Here is a 21,039-nt window from a genome sequence, read left to right as displayed (position 1 = left end):
ATGGTGTTCTATCAAAGAGGAGAATCTCACCTTTTAATATATTAGGATTGCGTTTCTAGGCGAAATAGAACTTAAGATATTGATCTACTTATTTTTTTTTTTTACAGTGTCTTTAAAGGGGTATTCCCACCAAGACCAGGATGAACACACACACACACACACACACACACACACACCTAGGGAGTGATCGGAACTAAAACCGCAATAAAACGAGTAAAATTGTAAAATAATGGGTTAAAAATTATATTTATTGTGCAAACATCACTAGGGGATTGTTATTTGAGAATTTTCTTTTAAGGACAAACCCCTTTAAGGCTACTTTTACAAGAACATATGCCATAGGGCGGTGTGCTGCTGGGTTATACGTATGGCTAAAGATAGAGCATACTCAATCTTTTTACCGGTGACGGCATGAGGCGGTGACACACGTGTCTGCTCATTGTACCGTGTTGTGCACAGTACTGCTATGGCAAACTATGCCCTCTGCCAATCGTACAGCTACCACATGGCCGCCATATACAGTTGTTTGAAAGGGGCCTAACGGTGTTTATCTTCGGTTCTGTTTCACACAGAGACACAATTCTGATATTGTATTTAAGGGGAGATTCTCCTCCTTAATAGGACATCAAAATGTTTCCAGATGCTACGGTTCAGGAGAAATGACAGTTTAATGACATTTATATACAAAAGTGGTATCTGCTCAGGGCATGTGAAAATAGGACGTATATAGCCCAAGGCAGTCCTGAAGGGGTCAATATATTATTTTCAGTTTAAAAAAAAAAAAAGAAATTATTATCTTTTTGGAGTAGGAACATTCCCAAAGTTAATTTCTTGCAGTAAGCTGCAGGAGTATTCTGCTGGTTCATACTTTACACCACCTAATACTATGTGACATTTTACATCCATGTATCAGTATATATGATGTGTAGTTTGCCTTGATCTCTATGACACCACACTGAAGTGCTAAAAGTATTTTCAGCAAGTTCAATCTTTAAGAATGAACATAAACAAGTTAAGTATCTGTGGCTAAAGCCACAGCATGCCTCAGAGGTGAGGATAGGAAACTGCCTGGCCATGGAAACAGAGGATTACTAGTTGTCTAGGAGAGTGTCACTTTCCATGGGACTGAACTTCCTGACCTTCTGCCTTCAGATCTTTGCATATGTAAAGTGTGGAGACATAAGCGCAGGATCTGTGATTTTGTTGTTACAAGCATTTGTAGGAACACTAGTTTGGCTGATGATTGACTTAACTTTAATGCAAGTCAACATAATAGTCATATGCAAATCATACAGTGTAAAAGGGGATACCAAGAACGAAGCTAAATTTTAAGGGGGTCAGTGTCTGATCTCGAGAACACACAACGAATGAAGTAGGGGTGTGAATCAATATTCTTTACATAGAGATATAGAAAAAGTCCCACAGATGTGAATAGAGCAGTGGCCATTCATGTCCACTGCAACTTTATGTGCTTGGGCCATTACTTGACCCATGTGAATAAAGTTGACACTACCCTTACACATCAGCTTGAAAACACCCAGTAACATGAATGTTCCATCCCATTGGTTGTAAGGTGGACAGAAAGTTGTTGGAGAATAGGATTATCTTTGAATGGTTAATAGGACTGCCTCGCTGAGAGGGGTGTTGGCCAAGAAGAAAATAACTGGAGAGTACCAAGTACAGACGGTCCCCTACTTAAGGACACCCGACTTACAGAAGACCCCTACTTACAGACGGACCCCTCTGCTCACTGTGATCTCTGGTGAAGTCTCTGGATGCTTTACTATAGTCCCAGACTGCAATGATCAGCTGTAAGGTGTCTGTAATGAAGCTTTATTAATAATCCTTGGTCCCATTACAGCAAAAAATTTTGAAACTCCAATTGTCACTGGGGCAAAAAAAAAAAATTTGTCTAGAGCTACAATTATAAATTGTACAGTTTCGACTTGCACACAAATTCAACTTAAGAACAAACCTCCAGACCCTATCTTGTACGTAACCCGGGGACTACCTGTACCCTATCCTGTACTATTTATAGGGCATGTAAGGGGCAGCCAGCAACACCGAAGAGACCACACAATAATTGTTATTTATAGGGAAGTGAAATAAGGAAATGAAAGATTCAATACATACAAAATTAATGGATTTTTAAAAAAAATCTATTTGGTCTGAAACAAAATTTCTCCAATTGTCTTGGGATACATTGTGAGCCCTCATGGGTAGGGTCCTCGTTCCACCTATTTTCTGATCATTGTAGCTTTGTATTTGAATTTGCTCTGGTCTTAATGTAATGTATGTAAACCCCTTACAAAGTAACATGGAATTAATGGTGCTATAAATCCAATCTACCGTATATACTCGTGTATTAGCCGAGTTTTTCACCACAAAAAATGTGCTGAAAAATCCTGTCGGCTTATACATGAGTCAATAAAAAAATAAAGAACCTTACATACTCGCCTTCTGGTGCCCCAATGTTGGCGCGGCTCCTCTTCTGTCTTCTCCTTGATGCTCTGTTCCCTCTGCTCCTCTCGAGTCTTCTGTCTGCTGTAACAGCTGGCAGAGACGTGGCCATGCGCTCTGCTGGCTGGCGAATACTATGACGTCATCGGCGGCCGCATCATAGTGTGCGCTGGCAGGCAGAACACATGGCTGCGTCTCTGCCAGCTGTAACAGCAGACAGGAGGAACCGCAGGGAGCGGAGCATCGCAGAGAAGACAGAAAAGGAGCCGCGTCAAACAAAGGGACCACCTGAAGGTGAGTATCTAAGTTTATTTTTTTTAAGTGCTGGGCAAACTGGGGGCTGGCTGGCTGTATACTAAAGGGGGGCTGTGACCAATGCATTTCCCACCCTCAGCTTATACCTGAGTCAATAGGTTTTCCCAGTTTTGGTGGACTTGGCTTATACAGTAATCTAACTTAATAATAATAAGTATATAACCCTTTCTGAGTCTCTGAAACACAAATGTTGAATGAAAAGTTTATTTCAACAATTTATTACACATTGTTTCAAATACAGCAGTAGAAATAGTGGTAGAGAAATTTAAGATTCATACCAAATCTATGAACCAACAAACAGATTTATTTTTCACTAACTGAAAATATTCAGCTAGTAATAGCTGGATGAATATGTAAAAAGCACAAGATGCAGAGTTTATCTTATTGTAGAGTTGCATGACAAGAGCAGGTTCACCACAGACCCACAGTCACATTAGTAATAGTGACATACTGATGATGCAATATATAAAATATCCTATGTACTTGGTAAATAATGAAAAACAGGGACATTTCAAGACAAACATTTTCAGAATCAGTTGGTGCTGTCCTGCCTATGCCCAGGACACAGGGACAAAGACAGTCCAAACACGAATGGAGTAGGCGGAGGTCAGCATGACACTGCCTGGAAAGGAGTGAACCATGCGGCATGGGTCGACTGAAGTTTCTGGGGGTGTAGCAGAGTCACTGAGGACCATTAGGCACTACAGGAGAAGAGTCCTGGCCTTAGTATTGGAGGCAGCTGAGTCATGTTGGCAGTTGAGCAGGCTGGGGGCAGGTCCTTGGAGTTGACGAAATCGGAGGGTGAAGGGGGGGGTGGACTTGCGGGTAGTTTTCCCTTCAAAAGGAGAAATCTCCTCCCCATTTATCTCAGGTATTAAGATTTATGGATGGATGGGGTTTGGGGGGGGAATAAGAATAATTTTTACTATTGTATTTTTGTTAATGTTGTTTATTAATAAAATATGGCAGCCGTGACAAATATATTCCAAACAAACAGTATCCATGCTTTATTAGAGTTACTGATGGGAATTGGGGGTGAGTTGTAAGCAGTGGATTCACACCACAATGAACGCAATTTTCAGTGCCAATGTCATTAATATACAACGTGCACCATGTTGCTATTAGAAGCAATTATTAGTTTCAAATGAACAAAGAAATAATATATGACTTTTATAGATGTTTGGTATAAGAACACAATCTGCTTTAGTAACCGGTAGCCCTTGTGTGAGCAGTGAGGGGCTCAAGACCTAGAATCTGAGAAGCACCTTTGAAAGAAACTGTGGCATTACTGTTTAGACAGAAAAACAGGTCAAATCAGGATTCTTTTCAAGAAACCACAGGCATGCAGCTCACAGACTAAGGACTGCCCACATCTGAGACTTCACTGGGGGGCTTTTTGCTGAAGTCTTGCCAAGCCAGGCATGCCGCTGCACGGCCCAATCCACAAGTAAAGTCGGCACAATCAAAGGCTGCAATTACAGCACCCTGGCTGTGGTTAGGCTTCAAAGAGAGTGCTGCAAGTCACATTTTACATATGTGAAGTCCTAGGATCAGTGCTGAATAAAAGCCACTGTGTGCTTATTATTTGTCCTTCATATTTAATGCCACTGCTGGGAGTTTACTGATAAAGCAAGAACAAACCATTCCCAGAGCAGAATTGCTTTTCAAGAAGCTACAGAACTATTTCACTCATTCTGCCAAGCAGAGAATCACACAGTAATACAAGACCATTGAACTGAGCCGAAATAACTGTGGTTCGGTCTGATCGAGACCTAGTGGTAGTCCGTTAATACTGTGCCATTTTACAACCTCCAGCTAATATTTACAGCGTACCTAGTATTCCTATTTAGGTTAACATGTCAATATCAGGTACAAGTATACAAGTACTGACATAATAGTAAACCGATTTTACACTGGGGGTTGCATGACAATAAACTTGGCAGTGGTTCTATAGAAAACTCTAATACGTAGGCCGGTATTGCACTTTGCATTCAAGGGATGCTGTGAAGCCGTGAGGCAATCTTCAACCAGAATTACAGCAAACGTGGTAGCGGTCAACTGAGATTTGTCAAGCCATACATAGACATAATTCATTCTGCTTACAGGGCATTTGATTCATAAATACTTTACAATCTAAAATCTATACTGTATATAATTTAAAGTGGTTGTCCGGGATAAACAAACAAGCTATACTCATCCAAACCTCACGTCACCGTGAGCCTCTACAACTTAATACTGGCCGCAGCCTTAATCTCCCATAAAGCTACTCCACCAGGAAATCTTTGTATGTGAACAGACACAATGGGATATTGAAAAGAAAAAAAAAAATTAAATAATTTAAATAAGATGCACAGTAAAAGAATACCCATTTACTAGAAGCCATATTAATTAGATAAGGCTTTTGTCACAAAACTACATAATGAAAACTGGTAAACCCTACTATAGAGTTTGATCTTTGTAGGATATAAGCCATATATTTTTGCCAAAATCCTCGAAACCCTTTCCCACTACAAAGCTGGAAGAACTGCATAGATTATATGTTACAACCTGAAAGCACAGTATGGCAGCTGTTCATGTCCATGAACCCATATGAGTGAGGTCTGGGGCTTTCAGACCAAAACCTCAACCTAATAGGAAGAGTTCTAGGTTCATGGTGTTTGTGACGTGAACTTCACCACAAATGATGGACGGATCTTCATTTTTCTTGGCTGATGTTGCATGTAAATATTGTGACTCAAGTCTACATGTGAAGAATAAAATCAGATTACCTAAAGTATAAAGACTTTTTGAAGGTCAGCAGTTTGGTCAGACCTGTGACATTTGCAACAAATCAATAAAATAATCCAAACATTGAAAGATCTGATTTAGGGCAATAGAATGGCAAAGGGATGCACCTTGGAGGAACCCAAATACCATGCAGATGGCACAGCCGCAATGTGTGCACAGGAACATGAGAATCCAGCATCTAACTTTAGAGACTAGGTTATGAAGGCTGCATTCTCGTAGCCCTCACAGATGTCTCATTCTGTAAGTGAAGGGTGGGCAACATGATATTTTCCCTCACAAGTGACTCTTTATTCAACAAAAGAGCCGCATGCTACAATTGTCAGGAAACAGTGTACCACATTATTAAAGAAACAGCATGAAATGTTCTTACAACCAAAACTCTAGGTTAACCTATAAATGGCCAGCCAAAGGGGTTAGGAGACCACACATATCAACTATGGGGGAATCAATTACGTTATACATGTTACAAAATTCCAAAAATGCCCAAAAAGGTCAGCCATTGTCAAGAGAAACATACAAAAGCAATAGAAAACTGACATCTGGTGCTGGGTGGTATTACACAGGACTGTATCTAACCCCACTCGGGGTTAGTTATTCACCATCACAGAATGTTGAAAGAAAGCATAACCAACTGAGAACATAGCTCTACAGAAACTCCCAGTATTTGTCCAACTACAACCATAAAACATCTACAGTTTGAAGAAACCGCTCCAGGGGTTCAAAATAAGTGGGATGCACTTTACAAAATTCTTTAACCAAAAACCTGCTCATTCTTTTCATTTCAACTACAGCAACATTATTTTTTATTAATTATTCTACTATATACAGAACTACCAATGTGGCTCATCAACAAAAGAATTGAGAACACTGAACAAATTTACCAGTAGGTGTCAGCCTATCCAAAACACGTGTGGCCGAATTTCTAAATAGTAGTGCATGGAAGGCTAAACCATAACGAACACAAAACAAGGCATCGCAAACGTGCGTATGACAAAACTTTCTGCCAAAAAGCATTACTTTAATTTATCTTTGGGTCATTACACATATTATTTACATATACAGGCAGTCCCCGGGTTACGTACAAGATAGGGTCCGGAAGTTTGTTCTCAAGTTGAATTTGTATGCAAGTCTAAACTGTATATTTTATAATTGTAGATCCAGACAAAAAAAAAAATTTGGCCCCAGTGACAATTGGAGTTTAAACATTTTTTGCTGTAATGGGACCAAGGATTATCAATAAAACTTCATTACAGACATCTTACAGCTGATTATTGCAATCTGGGACTATAGTAAAGCATTCAGAGAGCTTCACCAGAGGTCAGAGGGGTCTGTCTGTAACTATGGGTTGTCTGTAAGTCGGGTGTCCTTAATGAACTGAAGGTCCTTTGACAACAATTCACGAAAAGGCCTTGTACCGTGGAAGAGGTTTTATGTAACTTTAAACCATGGCCATGTATTTTGTTAGAGGCCTTGCCTTAAGGGAATCTATACACTCACCGGCCACTTTATTAGGTACACCATGCTAGTAACGGGTTGGACCCCCTTTTGCCTTCAGAACTGCCTCAATTCTTCGTGGCACAGATTCAACAAGGTGCTGGAAGCATTCCTCAGAGATTTTGGTCCATATCGACACGATGGCATCACACAGTTGCCGCAGATTTGTCGGCTGCACATCCATGATGCGAATCTCCCGTTCCACCACATCCCAAAGATGCTCTATTGGATTGAGATCTGGTGACTGTGGAGGCCATTTGAGTACAGTGACCTCATTGTCATGTTCAAGAAACCAGTCTGAGATGATTCCAGCTTTATGACATGGCGCATTATCCTGCTGAAAGTAGCCATCAGATGTTGGGTACATTGTGGTCATAAAGGGATGGACATGGTCAGCAACAATACTCAGGTAGGCTGTGGCGTTGCAACGATGCTCAATTGGTACCAAGGGGCCCAAAGAGTGCCAAGAAAATATTCCCCACCCCATGACACCACCACCACCAGCCTGAACCGTTGATACAAGGCAGGATGGATCCTTGCTTTCAGGTTGTTGATGCCAAATTCTGACCCTACCATCCGAATGTCGCAGCAGAAATCGAGCCTCATCAGATCAGGCAACGTTTTTCCAATCTTCTACTGTCCAATTTCGATGAGCTTGTGCAAATTGTAGCCTCAGTTTCCTGTTCTTAGCTGAAAGGAGTGGCACCCGGTGTGGTCTTCTGCTGCTGTAGCCCATCTGTCTCAAAGTTCAACGTACTGTGCGTTTAGAGATGCTCTTCTGCCTACCTTGGGTGTAACTGGTGGCGATTTGAGTCACTGTTGCCTTTCTATCAGCTCGAACCAGTCTGCCCATTCTCCTCTGACCTCTGGCATCAGCAAGGCATTTCCGCCCACAGAACTGCCGCTCACTGGATGTTTTTTCTTTTTCGAACCATTCTCTGTAAACCCTAGAGATGGTTGTGCGTGAAAATCCCAGTAGATCAGCAGTTTCTGAAATACTCAGACCAGCCCAGCACCAACAACCATGCCACGTTCAAAGGCACTCAAATCACCTTTCTTCCCCATACTGATGCTCGGTTTGAACTGCAGGAGATTGTCTTGACCATGTCTACTTGCCTAAATGCACTGAGTTGCCGCCATGTGATTGGCTGATTAGAAATTAAGTGTTAATGAGCAGTTGGACAGGTGTACCTAATAAAGTGGCCGGTGAGTGTATATGAACTACTATATGAAACTACTGCTTGAAAGAGGTTGTTTAAAAGGAAATCTGCCACTTAGTAAGGGGATTTTTTATTTAACTATACCTACCTTCAGACAGCATTTGTTATGTTAATGCAGGAACTGATCTTGGCGTCTACTGTAACTGCAAAAACTATTATACATTTATGCAAATTATGCTCTGGCCCTCCTCATGACATCACACTGATGGCTTGACACTTATTTTAATTATGCACGCCTCCAGTATGCATGTCATAGCACATGACCAAGCTCTCGGAGGCTATATGCACATGCACTAGCACTTGGTTTGGAGGCTTCCAGGTAGTTTGCGCAGTCACACTGCAAAGCGGCCGCCTTTCGATTTTATGCAGAAAACGCAGTAGAAGCCAAGATCAGTTCCTGCATTAGCATAATGAATGCTGTCCGAAGGAATTTTTTGTTAAAAAAAGTCCCTAACTGGTAGAAGAAGGAGGATCCATGGAATAAGTTTTATTATGTCACAACTCAATAGGCCTGTAAATAATTGTGGTGTAACATTCCGATGTGGATTTCATTAGTATCCACAACTAACACTAGAAAATCGGATGAGAAACTTTCTACGATGATTAAAGCCAAATGGAATACTGTGGCCTTGAGACACTGGTAAAAATTATACAACATCATGATATATTGTAAACCTATGCCAGCTAAAGACTGCCTAAAGCACTACTTTACCAAGTTTCCTTGTATCGAACCTTCTGTTCAAATAACAAAGCATTAATGGAAATGGTGCAAGCAGACATTAATGGAATCAATGGACATAGTAATAGCTCAGTCATACTTCTGTTATTGTTTTAGTGACCGAAGATAATTATAGAGGTCAGAACGCAGGTATGAACTGGGTCTTAGCTACAGATTCTGCCAAATGTGCTTGAATGTAGGAGCAAACATGTTCACCTCCAATATGATACAATATGCTAGACCATACCACAGGACAGTGACATAGTAGTGCACGTGAATGACCAAGCACATAATACACAACACAGCAAATACTGCTCTTATACCACAACACATGCTTTCCATATGTCCGGCATGCAGACAATAAAATGTTAGTGGTGCACAGATAAAAATTAGCACATCGTGTTCTTGGAAATTTGGGGGGGGGAAAGTAAAAAACTGCCAAAGAAATACTTCTCACATTTAATGCCCACAGAACTTTTAGTTTTGTACCGAATATCCTCACCACCCTGCAAAACTAGTTTCCTGCAGTGTTTGAGGATTCTCAACAGAACGTCTTTGTCCGTGTCCTAACAGATGTCTTTATTAAAAAGAGAGGGCCCTTCCAGAGAGTGGCGCATTGCAAGGAGTCAGACCACACAGACCGTAAACAATGGAAGCGTGCCAGATGAAAGGAAATGCCTGCCATTCTAAGATTCCATTTTATAGACTCGGGATGGAAAGAGACAGAGTGCTTAAACAACTGTAAAACTAATTCACAAATTACATACATAAATTTACAAATATGTCCTGGCTGACAGGAACTTGCAGCAACACGATTTTGGCTGGACCTTAAAGACTTCAGGAGCCAGTGGTCTGGAATGCTGTTCGGTACAGTCAACATTTTATGGTAGCCAAAATGGAGGCCCCCTACGCGAATAGTAGAGACATTCTCTGCCTCAAGTCTTTAGTTAATCACAAAATAATGATGGAACACATACTTTAGTCTGATGACTTTTACAGGTTATCTGTAGAAAAAAAATGAATCTCGGTATTTTTTAGACTATTTTATTACAATTAGTTGGACCCTTCGCATATTGGTAAATCATTATTATTAGTGACAATGGCATTTTTAGTATTGCTTTGTGTAACTGATTAAATTAATTACCTGTGGTTGTATATACATGTAGACCTTTAAAGAGGACCCATAAAGTCTCTGAAAACCAGGGAAGTGAACTGGACCCAAGGTATTTCCCAGGACCTAGTTATTTTTAGCCAAAACCAGAGTAGAAAAACACACAGGTGCAAGTCTTTCCATTATACCTCATCTATGTAAGGACTTGTACCTACTCTGTATGTTCTGCCTCACCTAGTTTTGGCTCAAAATAACTGAAGATCCAAGCCACACTGCTGCTTCAGGTCGCGTTCACACACGTTTCAGTTGCGTTTACAACATCTGAGGAGAGGACATTTGCCAAATTACATTACTGTTCATATTTGTGTTTACAAAACACAATGTAAACATGATGTTAACATATTGGTAACAAAACACAAAGGTTAACACATGCGCTAATATCGCATTAAAATTTGCATCTACAAGATGAAACCTTTAACAGTTAAATCTCCTTTCCTCAACTGTTGTTTTTTTTTCTTTTTTTTTTTAACCCTTTAAATAGAATCCTTAACTTTCATGTGGACATCCAACTGTGCCAGTCCTCTTGGTCTCTATACTATAAAACTAAACTGGATAGTATCTACAATGACAACACCAGGACGACTGATGAATGTGCTGGATCCCTGGAGGAACGGACAGGAAAGTATGGATTCTTTTTTATTTTATGCTTTTGAGAATTTTTTTTACTTTAATTGGACAATGGCCTTAAATCAGCCTGCAATCTGAAGTCTTTACAATGCATGTTACTTCTACAAACTATGACAAAGCCGGTATAAAAACCATTGTGAGTATATATTACTTGCAAACCGGTGATACTGTGGTTACATCACCTTTAATAACAGATCTGAAACAACTCTTCCATCTCAAGAAAGTAGCCGGTCTCTTTAGCAGATGAAGAATTAGTTTAAGGTAGATGGGCAATTCAGTACAAGGCTTATCCCATCTTATTACAATATGAGAGCTAAAGAGATGTTCTTACCATGCTTCAGATGTAGGCGGCTGTCATTCTTGGTGGGCCTGCACCTGTAGAAAATTTTTGTCTTTTAACAAAAGTTTGTTGATTGAAATATTGCAAAAATGTATAAATGACTAGGTCTCTTTATTTAAGCAAATGGTTGTTATACCAGCCTTCAATGTTTTACTTCATATGCACGGAATTTCTACATCACACAAATACTGTAATATGTATAAATGCTATATACACACACACAAATGGAATGACTTTTTGTCCACATACACTAACCCCATGTCTCTCTGCATATGTTAATATAGTACAAAAGGCCACATTTTCCTCCACGGGAGCATAAAAGGTCATACTTGGTCAATAGCTAGTTGTGAAGTCAATAAAACCCAGGTGGCAATTCTTAAGTGACCTTTGGATAATGGTCATCGGTCTATTTTCATGTCCATAGAGAAAGAGAAATGTTTTTTATGTTCTTAAAGAAAACAACTACACATCCTTGTTAGCAATTGTATGTAACTTGGTAAGATATCTTAGTTATGGAGTTTCTTTGCTACTAAACTTAGTCATGTGCACCTAAAAAAGGCCAAAATATTGAAAATCACAAAAATATAAGTAAACAAATCTGACATTCACATTTCTGTAGTGTGTATTCCTTGTGAAAGAATATGAAATATTTTGGTTCAGCAAACACAAAAGTTAAAGAAGAGAACCACAAATAACGGTTTCTGGATGCATTCTAGAGGTTAACCAATACATAGAACTTTTGCACTGTAGATATGAAGCTGCACCCACCTTCACAATTAATAGTCTATGTATTGTGCATGACTACACTTGTAATTTTTTTTCTTTACCGGGGCAATGCTTTTCATTCCCAAGGAGCAAATGGGACTTTAAGAGTAACCGATAATATTACATAATGTTTGGGATCTTTTGACAGCTGTTGTAAGAAATTACAGCCAGTATAGAAGACATGCAAACCAAATGGTCAAAGCAAAACAGAGGTTAAGGTCATACAAGGTCAAGAGTGTAGCACAATTCTAAATGTCAGTATCTTTGTGCTTTCCGTGGTGCGGTGACAGCTCAAATGTTTTAGAGATTAGTTGTAATCCTCATTAGAAATGTCTCTCAATCGAGATAACCAGTCACTGACCACCAGAAAGGGTCTATACATTCTAATATTTTCTTATTGACAATATGATAACTGACATTACAACCATTTCTCAGCAGAAATTTGGAATGTATCCAGCAAACTCAACAAACGTAAGTTTAAGTGGCAGATCTAGAAAAGTAAAAAATCCAATACTGTATTTTCCTGATGATAAGGTGCACCGGACTATAAGGCGCATTATGAATAAAGGCCGGGTTCCTATATAGTTCCACATATAGTAAGCACACGGATTATAAGGCACAGGGTTAGAAGGAGGTCCGGGGGCGTGGTTTGGATGCCGAGCGGAGAGGTCGCAACCAGCTCTGTTAAAGCGACTCTCCACAGACACGGCAACTGTCAGCAACCTCGACAGTGACTGGAGGAGGGCAGCGGACCCTACTTACATAGGTCCCCGCGACCGGAGACCCTTGACAGCAGATCTCCAGCGGGAACTGCAGACCACGTGGCAGAAGATGGTTCGCGCTATGGCGCCTGTTGTTCGTGCCGCATGGTCTGCAGTTCCCGCTGGAAATCTGCTGTCAAGGGTCTCCTTGACAGCAGATTTCACACAATACAACTAACCTGATGTGGATTCTTGGAGTTTTTCTCTCTTCCTTTTTTTCTTTTTACCCTGCAGTAACAAAAATACAAGTTTGTCACTTTTATAGAATTTATATGGCTTAAGATTCTCTAATATAATAAGATGTATACACCAATAGTATTAATAGGGTGTATGGTAGAAGCATACTTCCCCCTTCTCCAAGACACCACATTTGCTGTTGTAGCGATCAGCATTTAGCTAACCGCTGTTAAAAGAAAATATAACCATACATAATATCCATGTTGGTGATATGTTTTCATTGTAAAAATAATAATATTGTTTTGAATATATAAACCTTTTGTAATACTAATAGAATCAGAAATATACGCTACCGGAGACCCTTGATCTGAAATTTTTTTCAGATCCATAGTACATAAAAGGATGTAGAATGTAGACACTCTGTTGGCCTGGAAATACAGCTGGAACACTTGCCCATTACTAGACATGTCCACTCATACAGCTCTGCAGTACAGAAGTGCACATTCTGCTGCCCGATTCTGTAGCCAATAATAATCCCAGTTCTACTGAAAAGCTGCAATTGTAATAAGAGTGATCACAGGGATGGAGTGGAAGGCAGCCAACAAGGGACATTTCTGCCAATGATGTTACTTTTGTCAGCCAAAGCTGCTCCCTAGAGAAAAGATAAAACTACTTGTCTGAACAAAGGCTCTACAGCCACGTAGACTGGATGTGAAAGTTTGCGGGTGTAAAGTCTTGGGCCACTTTGAATCTAAAAGTTATGAATTTGGATGTGTTACCAATAATTTTCCTTAATAGAAAGATAACCATTAAGAAGTTGGACAATATTCTACTGGAGTCTCCTTGTTACTTATCGGTCAATGAATCATTTGAAGACTATACCAGCGCTACAGCTATTGCAGTTCCTGGTCTATGCAAACTGACACACGGATATTCTGACATTGTGAGGATTTTAACCATCTCAGCCACAAACTGCCAGCGCAATACATGATGGAATTACTTGGATTTTTAGTGGTCACAGCACTAAAATCTCCACAGTTCATGAGAATAGGGTACAAGAGAAGGCCTCTTTCACAATGCACGTGCGGAGATGTATACATCCCCATAGACTGCTATATACACCCGGCGGCGGTATAGTGCCCCACATATGTAGCACCGTACTGTGCACAGGGAAAAGATAGAACATGCTCTATCTTTTCCCCATCGGTACAATGCAACATGCACCACTTTGGAGCGGGGTGATCACCACTCACCCCTCTCCTCTCCAGTGCACTGCGCGAATGTCCCTGCCTCAATGCAGAGGTGACTGCAGTGTGCCGATGCTCCATCCATATTTATAGTGCGGTTGAAGAGAAGAATATTTATGGTATATGCCACCAGCTCCACTCCGCACCAGCGTGGATTAAAATGTATATGTCTTCCTTAGCGAAGCACTTTTATTCCAAATACTTCCATTAAAATACAGCAGGTATAATTCCAATAAGTGCAAACGGGAAAATACACAGCCTACATGTTTCTGGTGCGCTATGAACCCCTAAGTCATGGCTGATGACTACACTTAGCACTTATTGTTCCCTGCATTGTGCAAGCTCGGAGCAGGGTATTTTTACCACTCTTGCCCCAGTCCCCATAGAATTTTCCCCTTAAAGTTCCAGCTGATAATACAGATGACATACACAGACAAATACTCACATAGTTGTCTCTTGCAGACCACCCTGGATATAGCTGCATGTGTAGCTGCCTTTCTTTTCGGGCTAACTCATAATATTTGGCCTGTTCTTCACGGGACAAAGCATGCCACTGCAAGAAAGGGATTACATATTTAATGCATGGACATCATATGAAGAGAAGGTGTTCTGAAAATATGTAATAAAACTTATTTTAGAAGAACAATATTAAAGTGTATAATTTGTAATTTAAGCATATTCACAGACAACTAAATATAATTTAACACATTCCATTAAAGGAAATCTACCATTCTCTGTCTGCTGTAACCTCTTGGTAGCAGAGGAAGTTTCAGCACACAATGGGAGCGGGAAGTGCTCCTGCATAATGTAACAGCCAGTAAAGTTACAGTACAGAGGAGCTCTGGTTAACACCTCCATAGCCTTTCTGGCTCATTAGAATAATTTGAAAACTTGTTTTTTAGAATGGAGCCATGGATAACAAATATAAGAAGAGTACCAGAGTCACAGCGCCTAGGTCTATGGGTAAGTGTCAAAGCAATATCTGAACATCAAAAAAAGAGAGGGATTTGCGTAATAACTAAATAGTCCTCTCAAATAAGGACTCTTAATCTACTACTGGCAATCGTAGATGGCAGTGTGCCAAAACTCGTGTCAGGATGTCAGTCTTCTGGGTTGGACGTGTGGACAGTGTGCCAGGTACCTATTACACCAAAGGTTACCATGTACCATTATGTTTACTACCATGTGAAATCGGTGAATTTTTTATCTGTCTTTATGTACCATTCCTGGCACCTACAACAAGTGTATATATTATTGGTGTTACTATTGCAATCCCTTTATATAACACGTCCCCCAGAAGTTTTGTGTTGTCCTTTCAAGCATGGCTGACATTTCTATACAAGCCTTGTCTCACTGTATTTTAAACAAATGCTTCCAATAAATAAAATATTGTGCAAAAAGTATCAAATATCTATGGAATTCTGGTTTTCTTTTTGTATAGGCTCCTATGGGTAAGTGTCCCGGATTTATCATGCTTGATTTGGATGGTAGATTTCCTGGTAGATGTTAAAGGCCAGGTTAAAAGTGACAGTGAAGTGAGACATAGCAAAAGACAAAACAGTTTTGCAACTCATAGAATAGCCCGGAGATAACATAGCAAATTTATCAATGTATTGAAACAGAATGGTATTCCAACTCAATCTAGGTTTACTTTAAAGCCCAAAACCATTTATTGTTTTTCCAAAAGAGTCAGGAAGAAGGGAACATCCCATTTCCTACAGAAGTTTTATAAAAGAAAAAAATATATATTTTTCCTCTTAAAAGCAAGTAACTACAGGCCTGTTAACAACTGGGCAGCAAGAATGGTTGTAACACATCAATAATTTGGTTAAACCTTCTATTTCTAAATATATGACCTAGCTAAATATAATTGGCCAGAAAGCTGAATTAGGACTAGTATAATGGGATAAAAGCTAAGGAACAGATACTAACATTAAGAATTTATTAGCATTTCTGAGCCAAACCCGGAATCCTAATCTTAGTGGACCAATTGTCAGAACATGGTGTGCAATCTAACATTTGATGTTACTTCTGCACCCACACCCCATTAAAATACAATGCGTAGTATAAAACACTGCGGTACAGCAATATAGGATGCTGACACCGCAATGTGTGAGATGTGGATACCTGTTTTTGATTTAGCATAGCCTTATGTGTCACAAAATCAATTTAACTCCTTCAAATGGTGTCACCATAATCCACTTTTATGGTTGGCTTTCCAGCTGCCACAGTGACATATGTGCCTTGGACGTGAATAGGCATTATGTTGCCAGGAAAATGCAATGTTGGCTGTACATGTTTTAGAAGAGAAGGGCCTGATAGCCTTAGGCATGGAGATTAGATAGTTGCTTATCCCCGACAACATGCATTTTAAATATGCAAAAATATAAGTATCAGGAGCTGCGGATCAATAACCAAGGAGAAGAATTGACAGGAAATGTGTTTATAATTGGGCCAAGGTAAAATGCGCTGTACGAGTCCGATGCCATAAATGCTTACTCGAGCTTGTAGCCGAAAGAATAACACGGTTGGTGTTAAAAGGCCCCAGGTCTAGAAGCTCTCTAGTGGCGCCTAGTCATTAATGCTTATTCCCACTCGCTAAAAGACACCTAATTAGCTCTTGCAATGCTTCCACCACTCTTAATTACATACGGACGGTTAATACCTGTATTAGCACTTCCTCAACATCTGGAGCGGATCTAACTCACTATTGATCTGCTATAACAACATACTTCACACAATATATTTTTGTCATCCTGAGAAATTACTAATTTACCGTAGGTTGTTTTTTTTGTTTTTTTTTTTAATTTAAACACATGCATTGCAGAAAACTGATATTTTACATTGCTGATCACAACAGGAAGCTTTCTCAAACCAGGGACTCTAAAAAGGTAGGAGGCTATGGATAAGAAATATTAGAAGATTACCACAGTTAGACTCCATGCACATGACAATATGGGGGTCGGTGATGGAAGCCTATGGCACCCAGTTACGGTGTGCATAGTGTGGGGATCACCTGGGTCCTCCCTCCTGACCATGTGCTGAACCAGTTTATGGCCCAGGCGACCACACAATGGTGTACATGAGGCCTGAAATAATCTTTTACAGTTATGCCAATGAGCCTCAGAGGCTAACCCAGCTTATCTGTGATCTGGCTTTACAGATTGTTACACTGTCTTACCCTATCCCCGGCTTCCTCAACACTTCTCAGTGTTGAGGGAGCAGGGTATGGGTGAGACCGTGTTAACAGCCTCTGAAGCCAGATCACAGAGGGACTAGGGTAGCCCTTCAGATCAGACATATTTGCATAATTTAAAAAGTTGATTTCATAAGGAAGGATTCCATGCGTAACAAATATAAGATTTCCAGTCACTGTGCCTGGATCTATGGGTCAGTTGGTAGTGTAAAGACAGCCTTTTGTAAATTAACTGAGGCAATATAAAAATGACGACAATGGAAAAAAATGCAAAAACTAGATCCATCTTTTTCAGTTTCGTTCCACAGTTTCAATTTTTTTGCATTTTTTTTTTCATTCAGAAAAAAGGACAATGACATGACATGAGAATGAAGCAGAAAAATGGAAATGACATTGCTAATGTGATCTCGGTACAAACAAACGCTTAAATTATGATTGTAAAAACCTGAATATTCTACCAACAAGAACAATATTTTATAAGCTCTGTCAACTGCAGCTATGAAGATCCCGGCCATGACATTTGTTGTATCCATTGAATACCAGCTTTGATTCACGGTTATCAACTATTTCAAGGGTAGACATTGACTGCAGGTTTTTTTTTTTGCATTGGGATTACTGGATTCAGGACTAAGAATAACTAGGAAAACTATAAAAACCTCTACAACTTTTGATCATGAAAAGGTGGCAATGGTTGCAGTGTGACTGTGGAGTCATCCACGGGATGTGCACCTCACCATCTAGTATTACAGATTCTCAGTCAAATCAATGAAAACATCTTGAAATAGTTCTAGGATGTACATACTGATGGAAAACATATAAGCCCTAGAAACCTTTGTTTGCGTGTGTGGGTGTGCAAGGCCATGTCAGTATAAAACAGAAAGTGTCTAGAGTAGTAGTGCTAAAAGACAAAACAAAACAGGTTAAAGAACAACGTTTTAAATCCAAAATGTTCACCAACTTAGAGCCTCTTTGGGTCAGAGGTCATATAATTTGACACAACACAAGAAATACATGACAGGGCCAAGAGAAACCACAGTCCCAGGAGCTACACAGTCCTTTCTATAGAGCCCAAGGGACTACATGAAATGTGATCGAATAAGGGAGGACGGAAACAAAGCTCTGTGGGTTCTTGTAGGGACTTTAAAAAAACTCTGAAATGAATGAGTCACATAGATCATGTCAGATTAGAGAATCACTATTTCATTAAAACAAAGAAAGGGAACCCAGGTGGAAAGTAACCAAATTAAGGCTTTCATGGTTTCCGAGAGGTATTTGGCCACTAGTTATTAGGAGGTTATTAACACCAGTTTTTTTTTTAGCTTTTGTAGGGCGCAGAATAAAATGTACAGAGTAGAATAAAGTTTGTGCACATTATTTATTCTTCTGAGACAAGAAAATGGATCACAAAGTTCTTGTATTCGTATTAATAACATTATTTGTAACGTTATATTATCTACAGTATGCTTTTATTTACCATAGGACATTTTTTTAAGTGGTCATTTTCAAGGTTTCGTCACCATCACTAAATACATGAAGTTGAAAAAATAAATTAATTACACTGGAAACGGTTTTGCCCTCCTTGCTGTCCTATGGATATGGTTAATGTGTACTCTCGGAGCAATCCCTGAAGTACATTCTGTCAGCCAGCCAATAGTCAGTCATCCATAATTTGGCATATGATCATCCATCATTTTGGCGTATTCTATATGGATACGGTACAAATACGGTGCCACACATGCACATATGGACGGCATGTATATACGGACTCATACAGACTCTGACAGCACGGAGATACAGGACTGGAGAAATCACGCGTTTGTGTGAATGTAGCCTTAGGGTTACCCTATAACCGAATTTGCACATGCACTGGATAATATGCGTCACATGCCATATGTATTTTTAACATCCAGGTCCTGCTTCAAGCTAATTTATAGGCTGCTCATTCATTGAGTGAACTTTGACCTATTTTTAAATGATCCCCATAAATGTTGCACATATGTTATAGTAGCGGTAACCCCATGGATTAACATGCTGACATGAGGTTTGAGAACAACAAGCAGACAGGGTCACAGCTTTCCTGGAAGTGTATGAGTCACAGGAAATCAAGAGCAAAAGTGATTCATTTACTTATGGGAAGTGGATGAGTGATTTCTGTAAAGAAAATGAAAGTACACTGTGTTTTTGGCTGACATCATCTGTTTTACACACCATACAAAACACCCTCTAAAATAAGATCATTGTGAACTGGTTATTGGGCTTATTCAATTTGTTCAAAATGTAACTAAGAACCTAACGTTCATTGTGAAAATGTAGCCTAGCAGCAATAGATCATTGTATAATGTGTGGATGTGCGGTCCAGTTCTTTCTTCTCTCCCCATGTTGATACATCTCAAGTCTATGTGCTTAAATGTCACAAACTAACAAGAGAGTACCACATTGCGACACTCCCCCTGCCTCTAAACTCATTTGAGGGAAAATATGACTTCTCAGCTCATTTGTACATGGCTTTGGAGGAATTTTTTTTAAAGGTAAAGAAGTAAAACATTTCATACCATACCTGAGAGGGTTAGTTATTTAAAGGGGTAAAATCCGGTGACAGGAAATCTACCATAAAAATGAAACATGGATGAACCAAGGACACTTACTCATAGATCCAGGCACTTTGATTGTGGTAATATTCTTATATTTGTTATCCTTCGCCTCCTTCCTTCTAAAATCAAACTATAAAAATGATGCTATTGAGCCAGAAGGGCTAATAGGGCAGTTCCCAGATCCTAAATCTATGAGTAAGTGTCCTTGGTTTATCCATGCTTGGGTTTAATGGTAGATTTCCTTTAATGGCTCATTGAAATATGAATAACTGGATCCATCAATTGAGCTAGGACCAGTGCCTGAATAATATGGCGGAGTGTCTGTCCCCTGACAGGACATGGATTGGACAGTTTCTCTTATTTTTGTTCTGGTTGAAGAATAGCCAATGTTGAGAAGTCGGAAGGAGGTTTTTCCTCTCTTCCCATTTAAAACCCATGCACACTCTGCCAAACAAAGTATGCATGTGCATAGGGAGGTTGAGTGCAGCAGCTAGGGTTCAACCACTGAATAAAAGCCAAGACTTTCAGGTAAAATTCAGATTTTCTTCAAATATGATGTAAATGGAATTCCCAAGCATTACCATCACAGGAAGCACTAAGGATATCTTGTTGGAGACAGTACAAAGTATTCTTTTAAAGCCATTTTGTTTTGGTCCATTCTAAACGACTCTTCTGGGACGTGTAACAGTACAGAGGTGTATCAAGCACTCACCATTCACTTCCTCATTTACTGTGTATTTAGGAGGTTGCCAAGCAACAGCACAATCATAGCGAGCGCCAAAGGGTCACATGGGCAGAAATCAGGGTTTTGTAGTGCGGAACACAGGTCCATAAAAAGGAAAAGAAAGCTCACCCTTCTGCCGAGGATCTGATTGATGGCAGCGCTTTCTTTAAGCGTACACTCCGCTACGACGTTCGCTCTCATCTCTTTCATATACAACATAAAAGCGTTGAGCGGTTTCTTTATATGAGGTCTTTTTGGCTCCTGTTCTTTTCTCTGTTCGTGATGAGATTTCCTAAATGGAAGAGAAGAGCACATTGTGATGAAAACCACAGAAAAGAGCAAATGAACAAATATAATTAATAGCTTCATATTCACTTGCAACTAATTATATGACATTGCCTATTTCCCCACTGTTCTCAGAAACCGCTGAACCATATTTCCGAATT

At 39.8% G+C, this 21,039-nt stretch overlaps 1 protein-coding gene across 3 annotated transcripts in view; it reads right to left on the bottom strand.

Moving 5' to 3' along the window:
- Positions 1-21,039, bottom strand: part of LEF1 (lymphoid enhancer binding factor 1) — a 65,908-nt gene that overhangs the window by 4,850 nt on the left and 40,019 nt on the right. For 2 of the 3 annotated variants that reach the window (XM_072119323.1, XM_072119325.1), the window contains exons 7-9: positions 20,723-20,885; positions 14,528-14,635; positions 12,838-12,886 (exon numbers count right to left, since the gene is read on the bottom strand). In XM_072119323.1, the coding sequence (XP_071975424.1) occupies positions 12,838-12,886; positions 14,528-14,635; positions 20,723-20,885 (320 nt within the window). Of the gene's footprint in view, positions 1-11,123; positions 11,168-12,837; positions 12,887-14,527; positions 14,636-20,722; positions 20,886-21,039 lie in introns of all 3 variants that reach the window. The other variant, XM_072119324.1, reaches the window with a different exon arrangement.

This window comes from Engystomops pustulosus, chromosome 1 (assembly GCF_040894005.1).
Source record: "Engystomops pustulosus chromosome 1, aEngPut4.maternal, whole genome shotgun sequence".
Lineage (NCBI taxonomy): Eukaryota > Metazoa > Chordata > Amphibia > Anura > Leptodactylidae > Engystomops > Engystomops pustulosus.
The sequence above is the reverse complement of the archived record's forward strand: the minus strand, read 5'-3'. Positions and strand labels throughout refer to the sequence as shown.